The 23572-nt window shown below is 42.0% G+C and overlaps 1 protein-coding gene across 1 annotated transcript in view; it reads right to left on the reverse strand.

Annotated features, from left to right (window-relative positions):
- The window catches only part of PELI2 (pellino E3 ubiquitin protein ligase family member 2), a 191479-nt gene extending 168772 nt beyond the window's left edge, over positions 1–22707 (reverse strand). Inside the window, exon 1 of the mRNA XM_037832643.1 lies at positions 22185–22707. Within this exon, the coding sequence (XP_037688571.1) occupies positions 22185–22261 (77 nt within the window). The 5' untranslated portion in view covers positions 22262–22707. The remainder of the gene's footprint in view (positions 1–22184) is intronic.
- Positions 22708–23572: the final 865 nt, after the last annotated feature.

The raw sequence follows: 23572 nt of genomic DNA on the forward strand, positions 1-23572 counted from the left end.
GGGAAGGAGTCTGTTTGTATTTTGGGGGAAGGGAGTTGTGATTATTCTACACAAGTTCTGAAAACATTAATGGGGAAGATGCATCAGTTTTGTAAAATTACAAACCTTTCAGATATAAGTACACTTGACTGAGGCAGCCATCTCTAAATTACACATGCTTGAGGCATTATGCATGAGGTACTTAGCCATGACCAACAGGCCACATTTTCACTTCATTCAGACAAGCACTAAGGGAGGAAAAACAGAAGAGGAGGAGAGGTTCATTTTCAGACAATTCATCATTCCTTTCTCATGAAAGCCAATTTAAACAGTGGTTACATGACCTACCAATGACAATCCTTAAACACCAAAATCCTACTGATCCTTTTTAATAAAGAAGTTGGCTTGCACCACCCTTTCCAACGAAAGGAGTCTCGATCCTACCACCTAGAAAGCTTCCCAAATGGGAGTGGTGTGTGATATGATGACGCTGAAACTCTTCCTGGCCCCAGTTTTTCTGTTTTTCTTCTGTGCTAGTAGAGATTCACTGGCTACCAGTCTTATTTTTTAGAAAATAATTAAAAAAAAAAAAATCTCTGCAACATGGAAAAACCAAAAAGAAAAAGGCCGGGGTGGGGGGGGGTGGGGTGGCTGAAACACAAAAAGCAGTAGGCATAAAAAAGGTCCTCAAGCACTTGGCTCAAAATAAACGTAAGATTTAAAACATTAATCAAAATTAAAAAGTACCCAAAGAAGAAAAAAGAATAGGAAAGGTAAAGAATGGTAAAAGGAGAAACAGATGGTGAGGGGACGGTGAGCCAGTTTCACTATGAAATGAACTTTAATATTTTAAACAAGAAACTACAGGGCATTCTGCTTAGAAAATAAGCAACTGCATACAAAATACAAATATACCAATCGCTTTCCATATAGTTTCATAAAGTCTAAGACAATTAAATCTTGAAACTAGCAAATACAAAAATAATCCAATATTTTTAATCCCACTCTCCAGCAGCCATGCAAGTCTCTTTCCTCACCCAATCTCTCATCCTCTCCTTCCTCCACTTCCTCCTCCCACCCCAGCCAGCACCAAACCAAGGAAGTGATTGAGTACCTAATGCCCTATCATTTAGTGTGTCTGAGAAGCAAGGCGTGCAGTCAGTAATTAAGGATTCTGTGGCTTGTCCAAGGAGTCCACCTCCACCCAGCTGTCGCTGCAACTGTGCAGCCTGCATTCTGAAAATCCCTCCAGCTCCCTGCCGGCTGGACCAGTTTCAATCCCATGTAACCCCTATTCCTCCCTACTGCCTCCTCACATGTTCATCAACTTTGTCAGCAGGAAAGGCATGAAAGCCAGGCTGGGAAAAGGCACCAGAGAAAACAAATACACCAACAACATAAGAGAAATAACTGTTTCAACATAAACCAAGTATTTCCATAATCACGCTATTTAGTCTTCAAACACAACTCAAATGAATGAACAATAGACATTACTAGACTGGCAATATATCAAAAATAATTTGTTCGCTATGTATTTTAGTTATGCCACAAATCAATTACAGTCAGAAATGGAATTAATGCTAAAATTAGCTGGGTGGATCAAACCTTTAAAAAGTTAATATTCCATCATTATTCACACATCTAACAATGAGATCTAACTTTTTCTTAAATGTGCCAAATTAATCAATTTATACATATTCTCAAGTCAGAAGTTACAAATTCAAATTTGGTAAATACCCTAATATATAATTTTCCTGTTAAGCAACTGCCAGTTTGCAGTCTTTTCCTGAGTAGATACTATAGGAAATAATAATTTACTAATATCTCTCAGTTTTTGAAAGACAAAAAGAAACATGGAACCACCTGCATTTTGATTTAATTAAAAAGTTGCAGGGGGTTCCAAAGAGAGGAAATGTTCAGATCCTGAAAAATGCCTTTTTTCTTTTTGAGCTCTAACTCCAAACATGCTTTATGTCAAAACCCATGTGAAAGTACACTATCTGTTTAGAGGCTAAGAACTTCTTCCTAAATGCTTGCATAATTCTCATAGAATATTCCTGAAGTTTCTTTCACCTCTTCATAAAAAATGGCTAATTTAAACAAAAACAGCCAGTTCTTGGAGAAAGCAATTTTTCTGAGCACTGCAATGCTCTAGTGAGCACATAACAGATGCAGGCTTACAGTGGCGAGCTTGCACAACAAGAGCTGGCCGGGCACACGGTCAGGCTGATCCTTGTCTCAGAACATTTGAGATCCACAAAGCAGCCACCCTGAGGGTATGTCTGCAGCAAAGGCAGGAGCCACAAGGCTGCCTGTGGGAAACACAAATCCTGGAGCCTCCCATAACCGGTAAGTAAAGAGTGATGCCAGGCAAGGAATTGTGGCTTGGGGCAGATCAGCTCCTTGTCTCCACTTCAAGTTAAATATCTGGAATCAAATAACATTTCCAAGAGACTTGCCAAGCTTTACTCTATCAGGTTTCCGAACAGTTCTGCAAAGAAGAATCCATTTTTTTTAACTTCCCAATGCACATCAGCAACTTAAACTCAGCCTTGAATCTGATCACACATGCAGACAATCCTACAGTCATTTTACAAACGTTAACTATACTGCTTAAATAAGCCCAAAGAGGGGAAGCGCACACAAAACCACCTTTCTTACACAGTTCCTTCATGTATGCATGTACCTAATCCTCAGCAAAAGAATCAAGCCAAAGACACTGGGATCACCAACATTCTGGAGAGGTCAAGGAGGGGGCCTGGAAAAAACCCTGCCATCCTGGCAACAGGACAGCTTCCAATGAGGTTTTCAGCGTTTGGTGGCTGAAGTTTTCATTCTTCTCCACTTTAACCCATATACAAAGCAATCAATGTTAGGTGGTCCACAGAGCTCTTTATTCTCTGTTACCCACTCCAATCACCAAAAAAGAGAAATTTCTCAAATTTCACATATGAAAATCATCTAACTTTGCACACCCAATAGCTGTTCCTCTCCTAAGGAAAGAAAAAACGTGGGATTCTTTTGTTAATAAGACAGAAGCCATTTTCCGAAACCCCATCTTTCATGATTCCTCACTGTAAACTTGATGCTGCCACCTCTGTGCCATAAATAATGAAAACAAGTTTCTACTGGATGGGTGAAAAGTTAGTTTCAATAACACCCAACCAAACCTTTCCAGTCAATATAGTGCCAGCCTGGCATAACACCGTCATCTCTATCCGGAAGGAAAGGAAGTGTGAAGTGTTTCTTAAAGCTGGAAAACAGACTAATTCTATACTGATGAGTTCTTCTCTGTACGGAACTCCCAGAGGAAGCTGCCAACGGAAACTGCCAAAATCTACCTGGAAAGGAATGGTCTCAGAGTGCACACCTCCAAGAAGGAGAAGATAACAAGGAGGAGGAGGAAGAGAAAGATAAGAAAGACATACAGTCACCTTTAGAGCAGGACCACTGTTAGGAGACCGGTATAAATTTCATGCTTTATACATCAATTAAAATACTTAGTGCTCAATAAACTACACTAATAAATTACTCAGAGGATGTAACAATTACCAAGGTCAGTGGGCTGAGGTAGTCAAGTACTAGTTTTATTCTTATTTAAAGAAAAGGCACCCAGCCAACTGAACAGCCTCGGCAAATGATATACCACGCATGACATGCCTAGTTTTGCTTTTTGGTCCCAATTCTCCTCAGTTGAAGACCTGATTTAGTCTTATTTTCAACAGCCCAATGCATTATAAGAAAATTCCTGTTTAAAAGGTTAAAAATATAATCTGGCAGTTGTCAGTGATATTCTGAATTATATGCTTTACCAAGGCACCAAGCAAATGTTTCTGTTGCCACTCTATCAAAATCTCTGCAGAGCCTCTAGGAATGATCCAGAGGACTTCAAAGAAACTATAGATGTCAACAATCTCCAATTCTCCATTGCAGACACAAAAACTCAATTATGCCAAACTTCAGTGAACCAGTGGTCCCTTGACCAATAGAAATACCTTCTCTACATTCTGCCCTAACAGGAAACTATTTAAGGTACCTTTAAAATATGATTTATAGATGGAAATAAAACTTTGTAAGGGATTTTCAGAGGATCCCCTTGGGTCCCGGTTTTCTTTTTTAAATTTACAGCATTATTCAATGATCACTAATGTTCAGTAGGATCAATGAGGTAAGTCTAAACAAAGAAAGAAAGACTCAACTACTCTCGAGAAAATGTATTTGGGAAAACAGAATCATAAACTATAATTTTTTTTTAATTCTTTAAAGAAATTTCTGCTTAATCATCAGTTAACCTAACATTTCGATTGTCCATCAGTATGCCATTCCTGACGCGTTCTGGTTATTTGAGACCTTTACTGTATAAAGCTTAGGCTGTTAACAACTTGGCTACATTATCTTAGTGGGCAAAATATACAGCATATTGTTAGTCTTTTTTAACCCAGTTACTTTTCGTTCTAAGGACAGGAGTTCCAGCTTTAAAAATAAATTCTATCAGAAAAATAAAGGTTGCTTTCACTTTAATAATAGCTTCTACGTGTGAGAGATCAACTTATGTACCCCAGTTTAGACATGTTCTTAATCTTAATGCACATCCCTATGGGTGTGACCCCATGTAAATACCATCTATTGAAGAAGTTATTTTTAGTTAAGGTATTGCCCAATTGAATGAGGTGGGGCCTTTATCCGGATTACTGGAGGCCTTACAAAAAAAAAACCTTGAAGTAACAGAAGCTAGAAAGGAGAGGGGATCACCATGTCATGGGAAGTCAGGATAAAAGCCAAGGAAACCCCAAGGACTGTCAGCCGCCAGCACCAGAATGCCACAGCCTTTGGGGAGAAAGCAAGCCTTGCCAATATCTTGATTTTAGACTTCTTTTAGCTTCAAAACCATGAGCCAATAATCTCCTACTGTTTAAACTAACCTACCATGTGGTTTTTGTGATAGCAGCACTGGCAAACTAACACCATGTATAGCTAATGTATTTGTAGCAGAAAGACAAAACAGTCAGCTCTTGGAGAAATCTCACTTAATAGATATCTGCAAGAATAAATTGACTCATCAACCACCAATATTCCACCAAAACTTCTAAGCTAACCTCCCTGAGCATTATTTCTCATTTTGTATAATTTCTGCCATTTCTGGATCACTTTTTTATTGAAAGCAGATGCCCATAACACTAGAAAGAAAATCTACAAGGCAAAAATAATCAGCCAAATACTCTCTACTAAGAGAGCCTCTTACTGTAATTCAATCAAAACTAAATCAAGGAATTCATTAAGCCCCTTTGCAAAACCACAATTCACAAATCACTTGGACTGCAGCTTACTCCCAAAGACTTGTGCGGGCACACCAAACAGCAGGCCATTTCCCAGCTGCCCACTGGTAAGTTGTGAGGCAGCATACATTGTTGCAGATTTGTGCCTGTATATGTTTTGCACTTAGAATACAGCCTTGGGGTGGTAGAGATGCCACTTAGAATAAGGGCCTTAACTCATAATAATTTATGCCACACACTGCTCTAAAATGTGTATATATTTTTAAACTATCAGCACATTTCCCTTTTGATTTGTTATAAATCCCATGAATAACCTAAATTTTAGGCATTTCATTATCTATTATAGTTCCTATAAGAATTGGAGTGGGAAAGAAGAAAGGAGAAGAGTATTTATTTGAGAATGCTACAGGCTGAAGCAGGGTGGGAAATGGGCTGGGGGGAAGGGAGTATAAAGGAAAACCGGGAAGGGAAAACAAGGGAAGAAACATGGCTCATATCCGCCTGCTATATAAAACATAGCTTAAGGATGAGCTCTCTGGTTCCTCACAATGACTAAAAACAAAAAGGAAAGAAGGAAAAACTAAACTCAAGTAGGTTTTCAGAGAGCACCCCAGCTGTCTTGCCTCAAATACATAACAAGCTATGCTCAACTTAGTAGGATGGAGGGAAAATGTCAACAAACATCAATTAAGTGTGTAGGGACATGAAGAAAGAATACAAAGAAACTGGCTGAACAGCAAGCATCATATATACTATAAGCATAAAGTTCTTTAAGAAGCAAAGGAAAGAAATGGGAAAGTAGAAGATGCAGAATGAAAATGCACACAAATAAGCTGCCCAGCCCACACAAACACAAAAGCCAACTGGGATAAGAATCAGGAAAAAATAATGGAAAGAATATTTATCTGTGACTTCAGAGTGGAAAAGATAAGAAACCAGAGCAACTAATTTTGAGTAAATATAAAGATTTATCACTGTCAAAATATGTTTGAGTTTGCTGGTTTTTCTAAGGAGATTTTTAATAATACATACTAATAAAGATCATTTAAAGCTTCTGAGACTATTGTCAGCTTCAGGCCACATCCTTTACTCACCCACTTTAACCCCTTCTCTTCCTTGAAGTTGAGAAGAAAAATCTTAAATTCATTGCGATCTCAATTCAAGGCCAAATGGTCAATTGTCAATGAACACCCATCATGTTTATGTGCTGAGGAACTTTACAATCTACTTTGGGAGACCTAAACAGAAGAATACTTTTAGCAAGCTAACTAGAATATAAATAAACTAAATGCATTTTAAACAATAAATCATGTATTCTTGCAAATGGGGGCAGGTGGCAAAGAAAAGGGTGCAGGGGCTATCCACATTAGAAGGCGCCTATTTCCAGGGCAGCATTTCTGCATCCATTTGATAAATCTCACTGACCATCCACTCCATACCAGGTACTAGACCAGGCAGAGGCTGGGGCACAGTGGAGCTAAGTGAGACACAGGACCAGCCCAAAGGTGCCCTCTAATGTGGAAACATTGTCAGGCACAGAGGGCTACATTAGAAATAAGCACAAGGAACTAAAGGATCACCTAATTGTTCCTGTCTGGACAAGAAGTCAGGAAAGGCATCATGCAGGAGATGACACCTGAGCTAAATCCTAACAGTTTAGGAGGAATTCAGCAGGTGGAGACAGCTGAACTGCAGGCAGACTGAGGGAACTGTATGTGCAAAAGCAGAGAGGATGAAGAAATGAGAGGGAAGAAAGTTCCATGACTCTGTAATGGGGGAAGGAAATAAATTTGGCAAGGAAATAAATTTTCTTAGGCTTGACTGGGCAATATCTTAAGAAGAAGCATATATATCATGTGTAAAGTGAAGTATATAAAATATGTATGTAGAAGGACAATAACTAGGTGTGAATGTGCAAAAAAGACATCAGCATCATGCGGGACTCTTCTTTCAAAATTTCCATTAATATTCTTTAAATATCATTTTTTAGAGTGCAGCTTTTAAGATTACTATATTACCCAAATACAAATAGTTTCCCTTAAAAATTTCCATTTACAAATTTATCAATGCAAGAAAGTTAAACAAATAGTGCTAATGATTAGTGCTAACATCTAAAAGTCCTAAGAATATATGACACACAACCTAAAACCAGTTTAACCTAGAAGAAAATTGGGGTGAAATAATTTCACAAGCAAAATCCATGAGTATGTGATTAATGGTTGAGTATTCATGTAGATAAAAGACCCAATTAGATCAGCGAAAGATTCATTTAAACTGAGCTAAAGGGCTACATAAAGCCCTTCTCCGGAGTGAGTGAAGCACTATTGTCTGAATTTGATCTGAACGGAAGTAACAGGAAAAACAGGGGCAGGAGTCATCTGACCCTTTCCGGTGGGCCTAAGGGAGAGGAACACAAAGGGAAATGTAAGCAGACAGAGCTGTCAGGCAGTGCAGCTGGAGGGGCTCCCGCAGGCTGTCAGCCACAGCATCCTCCAGCACCTCCCAGCCAGTCCGGTGGCAAAGTCTCCAGTATTTCTAGAGTGACAATCACATCTTCAGAACCTAAAGCCAAACATTAACGGTTGCATCTGCTGATCTTTATCCAAAGTTATTATTAATGATGATAGAGCCTTCAATAGGTCTCTCCAGCCTTGGAAAGCCCTGGTACAAGCAAAATATTATTCATAGGTTTTGAGAAGTTGAAGATGCAAGAGTGTTAGAACTGGAGACCAGGACTCAAATTCCCATTGTACCCCTTACTAATGCACAGCTCGTGCAAGTCACTCAATCTCTCGGCACCTTCACAGGATGACATCACCTCTTCTAGGACTGCTGTAACAAAGCACACAGCCCATGGCAGGGGCTCAAGCACCCTTGCAAGCCTCTCACGCTATGCAAGGGCCCCGAGGTACTTTCTTTCTCCTACAGTCAGTAAATTGTACAGTAGTCAAGAAAACAGTAAGGAAAAAACAGTGAGCCCCTCTGGTCAGACCTCTTTTCTACCTACAAGAGGAAAAGCTACTCTGCATGGTTGTGCGTGAAGACCCAGATTAAGAATAAAACTAGGTTCTCTTCCAATGGGGTTTTGTAGAAGCTGGAGAAGCATGGTAGGCTTGCCATGACAGACTGTACTTGGCACAATCAAGAAGTTTTATTTCTTATACAACACAAGAGTCTGTATGTTTATTCAGTACAAGATTTCCAACTTATAAACCCAAGGCGTGAGCTTTGACAGTCATAAGGGGTGGGCAGTGAGAAGAAGAGAATATAAATTATTAATGTGATGAAGGTCTGTGTCTTTTCTTTCCCAACTGGGGAAAAAGTGAGTTTTTTCTTTAATATTTAAAACAGTAGTACATGGGCAGACAACCATTATAAGACAGTAATTCAATTGAAAGGGATTCTGGTGTGTGTAAACCACTCAAGTTTCACCCTTGGGTAGTTTATTACATTACCAGAATCTCCTGATTGAATTACATCCCTGCAGTGCTTCCAAGTCTGTGCTTTTTCTTCATATAACACCTAATATTGCTTAGCAAGATGCTATGTTTGTCCTTTGGTGTTTTACCACTCGCTATATTAGGAGGCCTATTTGCTTAAGAACATTTTTCAGAAACCGTGGGTTGTATGCACCTCACCACAGATGTAACCAAAAAGGCTTAACTGCCTCACAGAAAGGCTGAAACTGTACTGCACAGAGCTATGCCAGCTTTCAGAAGGGTCCAAGTCAACTGAATTTCATCAAAGCCTTAAAACTGGCATTGGGTATAAGGTAACACTTAAAATAAGCAAATAAAAGGCACTTCTAAACTGTTGTTGGCCTGTGCTTTTCAGATTAACAGCATTAAGTACTACTAGTCAGGAGATGGTGAGATGCTGTAAAGGACTTTTCCCTTAATCAATACTAACAGGAAGATCAAGAGACAGGAAAGGATAAATCAACCTTCAGTGACATTAGTATCCAGGCAAAGACCGACCTTTACTTGAGAGGACAAGTGCTTGAAGCCCCCTTTCCAAGCTATAAACAAAATACAAACAGTAGCCTAAATTGTCACCAACAACGGCAGAAGAAAAAAGAAAGATTTCAAGGCTGCTTGCCATAACTATGCTAGATTAGAAAGCTTTTCCGGAAGGAGGAAATAATTCAGTTTTGAATATAGAGAAATGAACTCTGAATTACTTTGGATTATACAGGCAGGTCTTCCTTGAAGCATGAATTCAACTGTAATACACTCAGGAAAATAAGAAGGCAGATTTGATGAAGATTGATGTTTTTATTTCATATAGATCATCTATTTTGACTGTCTGAAAAGACACTAGGATACACAAGTGAGCAAAGCATATACGTGGGCAATTTCCCCCAAAAAAAGTTGTAAACAAGAAAAACATGTAACCTTCATTAAATTAGTGAGGCTTTGTGTTATTGCGTTCGAAGGGAATACCCAATATGGCAAAGGTTTGACTTTAAAAAAAAAAAAAAGTACAAAACTGCTTCTGAACACGTGGTAAAGCAGGATTTAAGGACAAGGGTGTTGCAGTCAGAATGGCTTGGGTTCGAATCAGAGTTCTGTCGCATCCTAACCCTGAGATCCTCAACCATGACTCAGTTTCCTTATCCATAAAACGATGAGTAATGAATAAAATGATGAGAACTTTAAATTCCTCCCCAGTTGGGATTTAAAGAGAACATGCCCGCGCAGCACTTTGCACAGGACTGGGCCAGTAGTGGAAACTCGGTCAAGGCGAGCCAGCCCCTATGTGCACCTCTTCCAAAGAGAGAAAGATCTGGGTCATTATGTAGCAACAGTGTAGCCAGAATTCCTCATCTCTTGGGGCAGGAGGAGGACAGCCCAGATCCTGATGCTTCCTCTAATGGTTTTAAACCAGCTTCCTCTAATGGTTTTAAACCACAGTCTTCAGACCAGGAACCGCCACTTAATTCAAAAGGATTGGCACATCCAGAAGATGAGGCAGGGGTTAGGAGAAAAGCATCAGGCCAAGCAACAAGCAGCTCCTCGGAGACACACCTACCTCCTGCAAACATCCCAACAATATAAATCTGCTCTTTTTTCTCCTGGCAATGGGATCAATTACACCTCTGGGGGACTGCTCTATGGGCAAAAGGCCACTTCCACACTTTTCTGGCTGGTACAGCTCAGAAAAAGCCAAGAGCCTGGACTAAAAGAAGGGCCTGGAGGGCGAGCACACAGAATCCCTTCCTCCTGGGGATTCGCTAGGTGGTTGGCATGCTCAGGTTCCTCCTCAGGGATGGGAGGGCCGGGGTCTGCAAGCCTCTAAGCCAGGTGGGCAGGGCACACACACCGCACTGAGCAAGCAGCACTGTGGCCCTCCGGGAAAGCCAGGCTCCAGAGGAAAGCTGGCCAGGAGCCTCCACGGAAAGAGTTCTGTGATGGCTGACTGCTCCGCCAGTGGGGTTCAACCCAGAAGCATTCATCCGTTACAAAACAAGCTACCAAGTGAACAACCGCTCACTATCCCATGAATGGAGAAGGGCTATACCCTCCATTAGAAACTGTCCCAGGACAGGGGAAAGGCTCCAAAATTAAGGGGGAAATGAACTATGAGAGAGAGAGAGAGAAAGAGAGAGGGAAAAGGCAAGCATATCTGGAGATTTCAAGTAAGATCTGGTCCTGAAAATTAGTTAACTCACTTACTCAGAAAGTGTAAATTGTGCTGCAAAATGTTTACAAGGCTTTCCACTCCCCGAGGCCTAAATCTTCACAAGACCCACATGGCCCTTCCTTTCACGTTTCTCTCTCACCTCCCTGCCCCTCCAGCCCCTTAACTTCCAAACTCACTGGATATCTCCTAGCTCCTCAACTTCTAAAAATGTGCCTTCACTCACTGCTCGCCTCAGAATTCTCAGCCTTTCCATCTCAGCTTAAATGGAATCCTTCCCTCCACAAAGAAACTTGGTTTTGTCCCCCTGGTACACCCTCATAAAACCCTGCACCTCTTGGCAGCACTCTGCTGGGTTTAATTTGTTTCAAGTCCTTCTTTCCTGATAGACTATAGCTCCAGGAAGGAAGGGACTACTCGGCTGTTATCTGCAGTATCCCCTGCGTGAGTATTTGTCGATTAGCTGAGAATATTCCAACCTAGCTTTTCAACTCCATCGCTTCCCCCAGCATTTCACCTTCTAGCCAAATCCCTCAAGTTCCTCTACTCTATTGCTTCCTCAGCCTAGAACATCCTCCCTCACCCTCTCTATAAAAATTCAGGTGACCCTTCAAAACTGCTAAAAGGCGATCTCCTTCAGGAAATCTTTCCCAATCTCCCAGCAATAGGCATGCCTCTAACCTTCACCCTGGTGAAAAGAATCAAGTTTCAGAGCAATACAGACCTACCTTCCAACCAGGTGCTGCCAATGATTAGGCAAGTGGCCTTGGACAAGTCACTAAACTGGAACCTCATTTTCCAAATAATAAAACCTAATTCTTGGGGCTAAGAATGTAAAACACTAACAGAACCTGGCACATGGTGTACCCAATAAATAAGCTCCTACCAACCACCCCGCTTCTACACCACGTATAATTTTTTGCTAATTCCTCTGCCTTGCCCTTAGATTGAAGGTGGCTGAAGGCTTTTCCTTTTGTGGTCTCCAACACCCAGGGTCCTCTAACGTGTAATCATCATCGTCCAAAGAGAGCAGTAACAGCATAACCTAACACTGACTGGTTAATGTACACTGTGGATGTTTATATAGTGCTTCATCTTCAGCATGTACACTTCATTCCATTTTTAATCAAATTTATCCAAACAGAATATACATGCAATAAAATATATATGTGGGTGTGGTGTCCCAAAAGTCTTACTACAGTTTTTAGCTTTAAAACTATAGAATTATAAAAGCTACAAACTCACAACACACACCATTTGAAAGTTTAATCATTTAAATTTTCTTTATACTTAGTTTATAAATTTTGCACACAAAAGTTCTCACTGAAAATTTTTCAGTCCCTCTGATTAAAACTGGCAAATGTTAAAAATCACCAAGCAGAATTTTGGGAAATTTCAGAAATTACATTTACTTCAGCTATTAGAGAATTTTTTTTTAATTTATTTTTGAGGTGGGGGTGTAGTTCTCTCCACCCTGATCACTGTGGAGGTGGTTGGCAGCTGTGGCTACTTTCGCACTGTCTCTTTTTCTGTGGAGAAGACAACAGACTGCACCATGCCAGAGTCATCTTCTGCCTTAGCTTGCTTACCTGGCACATAATTGGTCTCCACGGTGTGGCTGAGACATATAAAGTATTTCAGGAACAGTATTCCCTTCCTACTGTTGCACATACAGGTACAACCAAGTAAATGAGCTTTTCATCCTGTCACTTCACCACCCAACTGCAGCGCTGAAATACTGTTCTGGTCTATTCGTCGGCCAGTACCTGCAGGATGCTCGGATGGACCAGCTCCCCTACTCAGGGAGTTAGTTCTAGCATTTCATGTCAGGTGGCCTTTAAACGCCTGAAAATCTGTGTCATGCATTAGCAGTCCTTGGTTAAAGCTGCTTATGTTGAGTCTACCAGAAGCACGGTACTCAGCTAAGCTGAGCCATTCTTCAACTGCTGTGCTGGCCAAAAATTTCAGGAGATAATATTGATTATGGAGATTAAAACATGCAAAATGATTCTAGATGACATAAACATGATAAAGTTATTATTCCACAAATGCCTGTGTTAGCTAAGATTTTCATACAGTGCAGTATTTACTTTTCAGAACAACTCATCTGAAAGTCTGAAACTGTGCTTATTAAAACAATCGATATGCTGAAGGCAACAAAAAACAGCCCAACAAAAACTCAGGGAATTTATTTTGCATTAGTCTGTCAAATCTAAACTGAAACATAGCATCGTGGAATTTCAGTTGTCCATTGTGGTGTAACAAACCATTCAAAAAGTTAGTGGCTTAAAAACAACCACCACCGTTTATTTGCTCACAGTTCTTTAATTTGAGCAGGGCTGGGTGGAAGAAGCTTCTCTCTGCTCCATATCATATTGGCCAGGACAAGCTTGATGGGCTAAAATACCCAAGATTGGTTTCACGTGTGTGGGCGCCTCAGCTGGGTGGCTGGAATGGCTGGGGGCAGACCCAGCCTCATTCTCTCTCCTTTTGTAATCTTACCCACCAGAGTATCAGCCAGGAGATCAGATTTCTTTACATGGTGGCTACCTTCTAAAAGGGAGGAAATGGAAGCCACCACACCCCAAGGCACACTCAAAAGTGTTGGCCAAAAGGTCACTTGTACCACACACGAATGGTCAAAGCAAGTCACAGAACCAGTCCAGATTCAAGGGAAGGGATAAAAACGGCGCCTCCTGATGGGAGGTCCAGCATGCACATACAGGGGTGGGAGCTGCTGGCATTATTTGCAGATAAAGTGGGAGGAGCATGATATTAATTCAAAATTCTTGAGGTCTCTTATCTGATCTCCAACTGGCTGCATAACCTTGGGAAAGTCAGGTAATCTCTTCACCCACCTCAATTACATGGGCTTTTAGTACAATTCTTTCATTGGATAGTTTAAAGGGTCAAACATTTGAATGGTTACTAATTAAAATAGTTCAAGTACATGAGAAACTGTTCTGAGAAGTGTAAACTGCTGACAAACACCAATTATCTGTACTGTAACTCTGTGGTGCACTTTTAGCTATAAAGCAAAAATATAGATTCCATTCTGAATTCTATCCAAGACACTGTCAACAAAAGCATCCCAAACATAACATAATCTTACATACTACAGCAAAGATCCAGGCTGCGTAATTTTCTGGTATCTGGTGTGACAGCAGACTCCTTGTATTTATGTGTTCATGATCCTTTTGCAGAAAGGGCCTTTCCTTGATTATGTAATTAATTAATCAATCAATTAAACACTCCAGAAAAACCTAATTGCATGTCCATCACAAGTTCTAATTATAATTAGAGAGTTCTATAACTGTGTAGCAGGAAGAAAGAGAAGGCCAGGTATGGATGGGAAAGGAGGAGGGGCCCTGAGTCTCATCTAAAGTGCTTGGTAATAGTAAACAGCCGCTTTATACCAGCAACCTAGAAGTCAAACATACAACTGCCTGGAGACTTAAAACAGTATGAATTAGAATGGAAGTATGAAGGTTGAAATAACGGTTTCTTATCCTAAAAAGAGATTCTGCATGAGCAGAAAAACATGGAGCAAGCAGAGTTAAGTGTCTGAGAGTGGGAAGCTTTATGTGGATGGCTGGAAGTAAAACCTCAATCGAGAATGACTTGCAATAGCCTTAAACCTGCTGCTGAAAATACCCCTGATGCATATTTATTAGGTTTGTCATCCAAGAGGCTGGTATTCCATGGTATTTCCAGCCATCGTTAACAGGCATTAATGACCGCAGCCTTTCAACGCCACCCTGGCGCACCGCAATGCGGCTCAGGGCAGCTGGTGGAACAGGAGCAGATGGTCTGCTCCCCTTCAGGGCAGAACTTTCTGCAGGTGACAAAACGACCGTAAGGTGACTGGCAAAAAGAAAAACAAAAGTTGAAACCGGAATATCTGATGTCATTAAAGTGTGTGTTTTAGTATCTCAGGGAGCCTCTAAGTTGGGTCCTGAAGGTTGGTAGGATTGTTCACAAAACTGCAGCTGTGCGACAGAATCAGCGGCTTTCCTCGCAAGCAAGGGGGCCCTAGGGACACCTCTGTGCCATGGGAAGCCAGGAGGTGTCACAGAAATTCATCCCTTCAAGATGCTCAGAGAGTGCCTACTGTGTGCCAGAAAAGGTGTTGTCTAGTGCTGCACAGTGGATAGAAATGCAGTGTCTGCGCTCAAGAGGCAAATTTCCAGTGAAAACCAGACAGTTTCAGTGAACTCTGGTAGACTGCAATTAACACCCTGGGCACGTGGCAAGCAGCACATTGGACTGAACCATGTTTATATCTAGGGATGTTGAATATATGTCCTTGTATTTGTTTAAACTTCTATTTTCTCTTTGGTAAACTGTTTATATACATTGCCTCCTTACTTAACGGAACACTCAGGAATCCTTGGGCTGTAAGAGCAGAAACTAATCAAGGTGGCTTAAGCAGAAAAACAGAAATAAATTAAAACTGAAAAAGGTGAAGGCTCTCAACAGAGATAGGATTATTTTCTAAAAATAGCTTTTCCCTATTATTCTATCTAAAGGACCCCCTACCACCTTATCTCTAGCACTTTACCCTACTAGTCCAGCAACCCTACCCACCCAATCACTCTCTCCCCACTTATCCTGCTTATTTTCTTCGTAGGACAATCTGAAATTAAATTTTTTATCTACTTGTTTGCTTATTCATTTGCCACTATCCATCTCTCCCATTAAAAAAGTAAGCTACATGGAGGGTGAGGGTATGCTGGAGTTCTCGTTGCGGGGTTTGTATTATTTTTGCAACTGTCTGGTAAGCTCAAAAATATTTCAAAATCAAAAGTTAAAAAAAATTTAAAAACAGCTGTGTCCTTCTTTGCAGAAGTGCTTCCTCCATTCCCATCTCATAGCTGGAAATCCTGCTACAATTCCCTATGCTCTTAGAATAAAGTCCATAAAAACCCTTCCTATAACATATAAGCCCTTCATAATGTGCCCCTCCACCTCCCCAACCTGAAGTCTCACAATATTTCATTCAACCACTTGTTTCTAGCCATATGGGGCTTCTCTTGGTTCCTCAAAAGAGCAGTGCACTCACCTCAGGGTCTTAGAATATTGTATATCCTTTTCCTAGACCACTCTTTCCCTGTCACCTCCAACTACTCATCCCCTTCTCAACCAGGCATGGGGCTAGGTGACCCTGCTACACCCCCCATCACAATCCATACTCTGTAAATTGCTCTTCATCTCCCCAATTAGACTGTGAGCTCCACAGGGGCAGGAACCATATCTGTCTTCTTCATCATTACATCCCTTAGTGACAAGTACAGATCTGACATGTAGTAGATGCTCAAATATTTGTGAAATAAATAGACAGACTGTATGCTGGTAATAGTTGTTCATTAAGGGGCTAGGACGAGAAAAACTTAGGCTACAGGGGTGGTTCACGAGGAAAGGGAACGTGTCTGCCTTGTCCATGCTCTAATCGCCAGTACCTGGAAGAGGAGACACCCAATAAATATTTGTTGAATGAATAAATTCGTGGCTTGCCTGATGTAACTCCATTCATTCTCTCCCACTGGCGAAAACATACCAGAAAACCAGTGGGCGAAAAATGGACACCTCTGAACCATCCAAGAGAGTCACACTTTATTACTTGTCATAACTTACTGGTCACACACCTCAAAACTCATCACTATGAGGCAGTTGCAACAGTGGTTGAGAACAGCTGATTTAGACAAAGCTAAGAAATATGAAAACACAATTTCTGCTCTTATTTAATTTTCCAGAAGATTAGAGTGACAATAAGCACAATGAAAACTAATAACAGAATCATTCTAACCCTCCTTTTCTCAGTTATTTTTCTCCCATACCAATGAGGTATGCCAAGTTACTGTAGTCTCTGCTGAAATGCCATCCCACAGCCACAAGCTGATCCCTGCACAGCAGACACAAAACCCCTGCCCCAGTGTGACAATACTGGTTGTCCTCGAATAAAGCAACTGCTATGTTTTTGTCTTTTTTTTTTTTTTTTTGGTCTTTTGTGTGTGCATGCGTGTTTTATATGTTTAGGACAAGATGTGCTCAGTGACGTTGTTAGGATCTAAATCAACCTGGTTTTATCTTTGTTTACATAAAGAATCCCCAAATATGGATCACATAATGAAATGTGACCAAAAATGAAAAAGTTCTAAGATTTCAGTCTTCATGTGTTAAAAAGAGAAATAAATAAATCTGGGAAAGCCAGACTGCAAGCCACAAAGCAACACAGACAGCCACATACGCCAAACGAGGATAAAGTTAGTAAAAGAAAATATAGAAACCCAAAGCCAGTAACATCAGGACCCTTAACAGCCTACAGAATTAGACACTCCATCCACACAGACAGATCTGAACCTTTCAGATCTCTCCACATACTGAGTGACAGTAAATATTTTGTTTTATTAAAATAAAGGTTCAAAGACCTTTTAGTCTATAAAGGATACTAGTGTCTGATGTCTCTGAGCCCAAATTAGAGAAAAGGAAAAGTGTTAAGGGATATTTTAAGGTTTCTTATTACTAATAAGAAGAGGGGTAGTCAAGGCAAAGTGCCAAGGTTAATTTAAAGAAAAGTATATGGACATTGGCAGCTATTTTTTTTTTTAAAGACCATAAACTCTTCAAGCAATAGTCCTCTTTCTCTGATCTGACAGATTGCTATACCATCCAAAATTATAGACAGGTAACCCCTTGCCCTTTTTCCTTTTGCAGACCTTAATCAATTTCCACTAATTACAATACTTTATTTTTCAGTTATTTATCTAAAGCTTTGATTGTACAGGTTGTTAACGTGTGTGTACACATGCCAAGGATTCCTTTACAATCTGGTAAGCCGATGGAGCCCTTCTCAGAAAAAAAATTTTTTAATGCAGAAAATAAAATACAAATTATTACAAATGAAATTAATTATAGTCAGTCGTCAAAATAGCTTTAAAATTGTGACATACTAATAAATGTACTTCTGTATTAATGCATTAAATAAAACAATCTAGCAGCAGGTCTAGTAGCTATTATAAATGGTATTTTGAGATATCTGTACAACTATAATGTAATATGAAAATATCTGCAATTATATATTAGCCAAAAAGTTGCAGGTACTGCTAATTGCTACTGTGTTTCATCACCTACACACAAAATTGGGTGAAACACTAAATTTCAATGTGAGTGTAGTGAAAATAAAGATGTATTTTTCCCCCATCCAAGATCAAGAACTCCCTAAATTCCATCTGTAGACACTAGGCTAAGAACCCTTGGTTGAGACAGCCAATGAAAATATATTTTTGTGAAATATCAAGTGAAAAATATAAAGCCTTGAAAAAATGCATTACCCCTTCAACTGTGAGGTGAGGGGAACTAAGAGAGTAGGCAATATTTTTCCAAAAACCATAATGGAACATTAGCAGGCAAAGAGCAGAGCCACATGCTTCAAATCAAATCCAGAAAGGGTGCCAAACTCCCCTCTTGCAAGTTACAAACAACTGAAGCTCTGAGGAACTGACACTGCTAGAATTTGCCCCTACAGGGGAGAAACTGTGACCTGGAACTTGCAGTCCAGTGATCCAGCTCATGCTCCCAGCTCTGCCTGGCTCAACAAGGAACCTAAACAAATCTTCCTTCCTGGGGCCTCAGCTTCTTCATCAGTAAAATAAAGAGGTTCAACATGTACTATCATCTCTTAGCCCCCTTCCAGTTCTAAAATTCTATAATCAGATTATCTCCTCCTTGTGCTGGTTATTTCAGACAATTTAGCTTAATTTTCAACATCACTGCCCTTCTTAAACTCAGAAGTTTTACAAATCTGCATGTTATATACAACATAACACCACTGAGTCAAATATACGTATGTCCTTAAAACTTAAAAAGAAAAAAAAAAAAAAAAAACTCAGTCCACTCTGCAAATATTTACTTTATAAAAAGCAACACAGCATTGGCCTTTTCTGCTATTAAAACACAAGTATGTGTAAATATTTGAATTCTAGCCCTGTCACCACAAGAATATACAAAACCAACAAATGCCAGCCTACTTAGAATACGTAACTATACATTTGCCTTCATTTGAGCCAATGAACAATATTACGGAGTATAGATCAGGTAGGGTCTAAGATCAAGAAATAGGGTGAAGGACTAAGCCAAAATCACAAAGTCAGCAGGTAGGTAAAAGAGCAGAACTTAAGTTCAGGTCTTCTGACTGTAAATTCGTGCTCTTCCCACTACACTGAATTGACTCTCAGATCCTAACACAAACTTTCCCAACTTTAAAATTTTAGCCATGTTTAAACTTAATAGCAAAGAAGACCCAATGGTTGGACTTAATAAACCAAAGGGAGACCTTTGTTCTATCTTCAATTAACCATGGAAATAACAAAACATTATAACTATGATACATTAACTAGTTGGAATTATGAAATAACTAAATTCACCAATCTGCCAAGAAAGGGATGACCCCATTAAATTCTAACTACCTGGCATTCTCATGATACTGTGCAACACACAAAAAGACACAGAAGTATTTTTATATGGATGTACACAGCTCCTCATTCTGCTCTCCAGGATTTTTCCTATTAACATTTTACTACAAAATTTAGAAAACAGCAAAAAGGACAAAGTCATACAACAGTATAAAACATTATAATATATAATGTTTTATATATATATATATATTTCATAAGCAAAAGCTTCTATCAATATCAGCAATTTGGCATTTTTAGACCTCAAGAATAATTTCATCAATAAGAAAACCTGCTGGAAATTCTCTATAAACCATTAGTTATGTCACATATAACATTTTTACTTAATGGTTATTGCTTTAAAAGGGAGGACACAATCTCAGTTCCCAAGGGTGGGATATGAATTAATAAAGGTTCCTTTAAAATCTACCTACCTACTCACTCGTTTACCAGCATTCTTCAATGTTCAATATTGCTAAAGGGTCAGAAACCTCTCAAAAAACAAAACAACAACAACAACAACGATAGAAAAAGACTACAATCCGTCTCAAGAATTCAAAAACCAGACTAGGATCTTTGCAACAGTCTGGTCTCAACTCACATTTCAACTCCTCAGAAAGACCTTCTCTGACCTCCTTCCTGAAGAAAGCAAGACCTAGCTCAAGCGGGAACTCAGTTAACCAACTACTTTTTAGAATTGGAAGGGCAACAAACTTTGTTTACAAGTTTGTTTCTGCTTATGCCAATCACTCTAGATTAAAATGAAAGCTCTGTGTTCACTGCTGTCTGTCCAATGTCTAAACAGTGCGAGCACATAGTAGGTGCACAAATAACTGCTGAGTATCTAGCCCCAAAGAATAAGGCAAGTGCCAACTATGTCATACTCAGTTTCTCCTAGAAAAGCACATGCAATTTGCAATGCATTTACAAAGCCTACTTTAGAGTAAGTTTATGATACTAGGACAATCCCAGTATAAATCCTTTTCATGGCTTCGGAATGTCCTGCACTTCCAGCTATGAACACAAAACTTCTCCAGGCCCACGCACAACACATCGCTTTTCTGAAACATCTCAACAATGATTTCCTCAAAAGGAAATAACGAAATAAAGTTCTGGCACAAATTAATCTTTCCTGTCAGGTTCACAATGTTAAACATACTTGGAAGACAGCCACACAAACAAAATCAAACTCCACAAAATTAAGCTGGATTGAGGTTACATAAAAGAGATGGAACTCCAGTTTTTTTCCTGTCATTCAGGCCTCCTTCCAAAGGACCTTGCTACCTGTCAATTTTAAGTGCAATTACAATGTAGGTGAAAAAAATGCTTATCTTCCAAGAGCTTCAAAACAGGTAACAAGATTCTAATAATACTCCACATACTGCTATAGCATTATATAGAAAGCATCAGACAGGAAGCATTATATTATAGCATTATAGCATATATTATAGCATTATAGAGGAAAAATTGAAAACTGAGTTGTACTGTGTCTGGAAGCTTCTCTGAAAAATTCTTCTCTTTAAAATTAACTTTATGTCGATACATACCTCAAGGTATCAAAACTATCAAAACCCCTTTTACAAAGTTCCCTAAATTTTCCCATTACCATAGCTCCTCATACGTGTGCTTAGCCTACCTATCAGCGCACACGGTGTTCTGAATAGTCTTTCAACTGAGTGGGACAAAAGCGCGGGTTCCCATGAGCGACACATCCAAAGGAAAAAATAATCCTTTCTCCTCTGATGCTAAACCCAAGTTGCTTCTTCTCCCGAGTTTCCTGCACCCTCCCCCCTCCCTATTCTACTCCTCTTTCATTGCCCACTTTATCCAGCTTTAATCTGGCAAAGCCTCTCTCCTGGCTTATTAAGAGTAAACAATAGAAATGTCACAAGGAAACTCAGGAAGTTGATCAAGTCCCTAATTGTTGCCGTTTAACGATTGTAGATAATTACTATCTTCAAAATGTGGTTTTCACAAGAGGAAAGGGAGCCGAGGCGGGCAAGGCTGGCGAGCTTCCTGCGTTGTCCCCGCCGCCGCTCGGAAGGGCATCTCTGAGGCCGCGGCCAGGGACAGAGGTACGGAGGGAGATGCGGCCTCGCAGCCTGGTTCCCAAGTTCCCGGCAGCCGCGTCCCTCTCCCCACAGAACACTACCAGCGGATCGGCTGGCCCGCTTGGGTCACAGACAGTTCAGTGCCCTCGGGCTACGGCTGTCCGCGGCGGTCACCATAACAATATGCAAAGCGCAGCCCCAGGACCACCGCCTCACAGAACCGAATGCCCGCGGCGGCCCAAGCCCGCAGCGCCACGCTCGGAGTTCCGGGGCCCAAGGCTCACAGTCCGCGGGGACACAGGGCCCCCGCTGGCGAACAGGACGGCCCTCCCAGCTCGGCGAAGTGGGGGGTCTCCTCCGAGACACCAAGGTGTCCGCGACAGCAGCGCCTCAGCCCCCGCGGTACGACCGAGGACTCCATCCTTCAGCGCTGCGCCCCGCGGGATGCGGGGTCGCCCGAGTCCCCGCCACCAGGGCCGTTCTCGCCGCCCGCGCCTCCCCGGCAGCCTGCTGACCCTGCTCCGCCACTTCCTCCGATCCCGTCTTCGCGCGGACCGCGCGTCCCGGAGACCGCCGCAGCCCCACGCGCGTGAGCTGATGGGGGCATCCCGCCCCGCCGTTCCGTCCCTCCAAGCCGCTCCCGCCGCCCCAAACACCCCGCAGTCCCCAGAGAGCGCCCCAGACACCCCCGCTGGCCCCACTCGGGGATGCGGACGCCCAGCGGCCACCCCCGCCTGAGGCGCTAGCTGCCCTCACGGCTGCCCGGGGCTGGAGGTCTCCGGACTCACCCCAGCACCACCAGCTCCCCGTATTTCACCGGCTCCTTATTGGGGGCGCAGTGCTCCTCCTGGCCGGGGGAAAACATGGAGCCCCGCTCGGCCGCTGCCGCCGCCTCCGCCGCGATTCCCGCCGAGTCCGCGCCGCCGCTACAATCCCATCCCGAGAACGGGGTGAGCGCGCCGGGGAAGGGCACGGCGGCGAAGGGAGCGCGGGGCGGCCAGTCCCGTGGCTGCTCCGTCGTGGCTGCGCGGCTGCTCTCCCCGGCTGCCCGGAGCTCCGCGCGCCGCGGCAGCCCCGAGCCAGACCCGGTAACAAATGGGACTGGGCAGCAGGGGGACCTGCCCGCACCGAACGCCGCCGCCGCCGCCGCCGCCGCCAGAGCCCCGCGGGAGAGGGGGGAGCGAAGGAGGGGCGGGGGCAGAGAACGGGGGAGGGACGGGGGCAGGACCGCGAAGCCGCCCCAGGCGGCGCGCGGGCAGGTGGGAGCCGCCCCTCCCTCCCCAGTAAAGCCTCACTGCTGCTGGGGCGCGTGGAGCCGCCCGCGCCCACTCCCCACACCCCCTCGGGCCCGGCGGTGGATCGGCCCCCATGTTATGTAAACATAGAGTAGAGGAAAAAGAAGTTCTTAAAGGGGCAGCTCTATTTTTTTTTCTTGCTTCCTCTCCAAACTTATAGCGCGGGGTCCTCAGCCCCGGCCGCCGAGTTCAGCCGCTGAGGACTTGCGGCTGGTGATCCCGAAAGCGTCTCGGTCGAGTTCCCCAAGGCGAGCTTGTGTTTTCCCGAGTTTGGTTGAATGTAAATAAAGAACTTCCTCTCTGAGTATAAAAGCATTTGGTTCCCGTTGCCACTGTGTCGCGTCATACACATGGAGGTGTCGCACGCACGCACCTGGCTGCTTCTTCCATAACCAAGTCCTTCAAAGCTTGAAGGCATCTAGAAGCTTGGAGGGCTTTCCTAAATAGTGCTGGATTGGAGAAAGTTTTGACCCCACCTGGTTGTATAGGACTTGAGTAACCACCCTGTTTGTCGTCCCAGCAGAGCTCCACATGGTAGAAACAGACTGAAGGATTTTTTTTTTTTACTTTGTTTTGTTTTTAAATCTATATTCTGTCCACGTTTCCCAGGGCTGCTTTCATTCTCCTAAGGAATTTAAGAGGAAATTACCTGCGTTGACTTTTGGGTGAATAAATACTCCTCTATTACCGTGATTTAATCAATTCACCATGTTTACTTTTTATGCCTTTCTAAATCGTTACTACTATGGCTCTAAAATATTTGGAGTTATAATAGCTTTATTGGCTGCTGTTTTTCATCATCCAGGATTTCATTGTTTTAACATTTATTAAGCACTCATAACATTCTAGAAACTCTACATACTATTACCAGTAATTGCCAG

Source organism: Choloepus didactylus, chromosome 4 (assembly GCF_015220235.1).
Source record: "Choloepus didactylus isolate mChoDid1 chromosome 4, mChoDid1.pri, whole genome shotgun sequence".
In the NCBI taxonomy this organism is placed as follows: domain Eukaryota; kingdom Metazoa; phylum Chordata; class Mammalia; order Pilosa; family Megalonychidae; genus Choloepus; species Choloepus didactylus.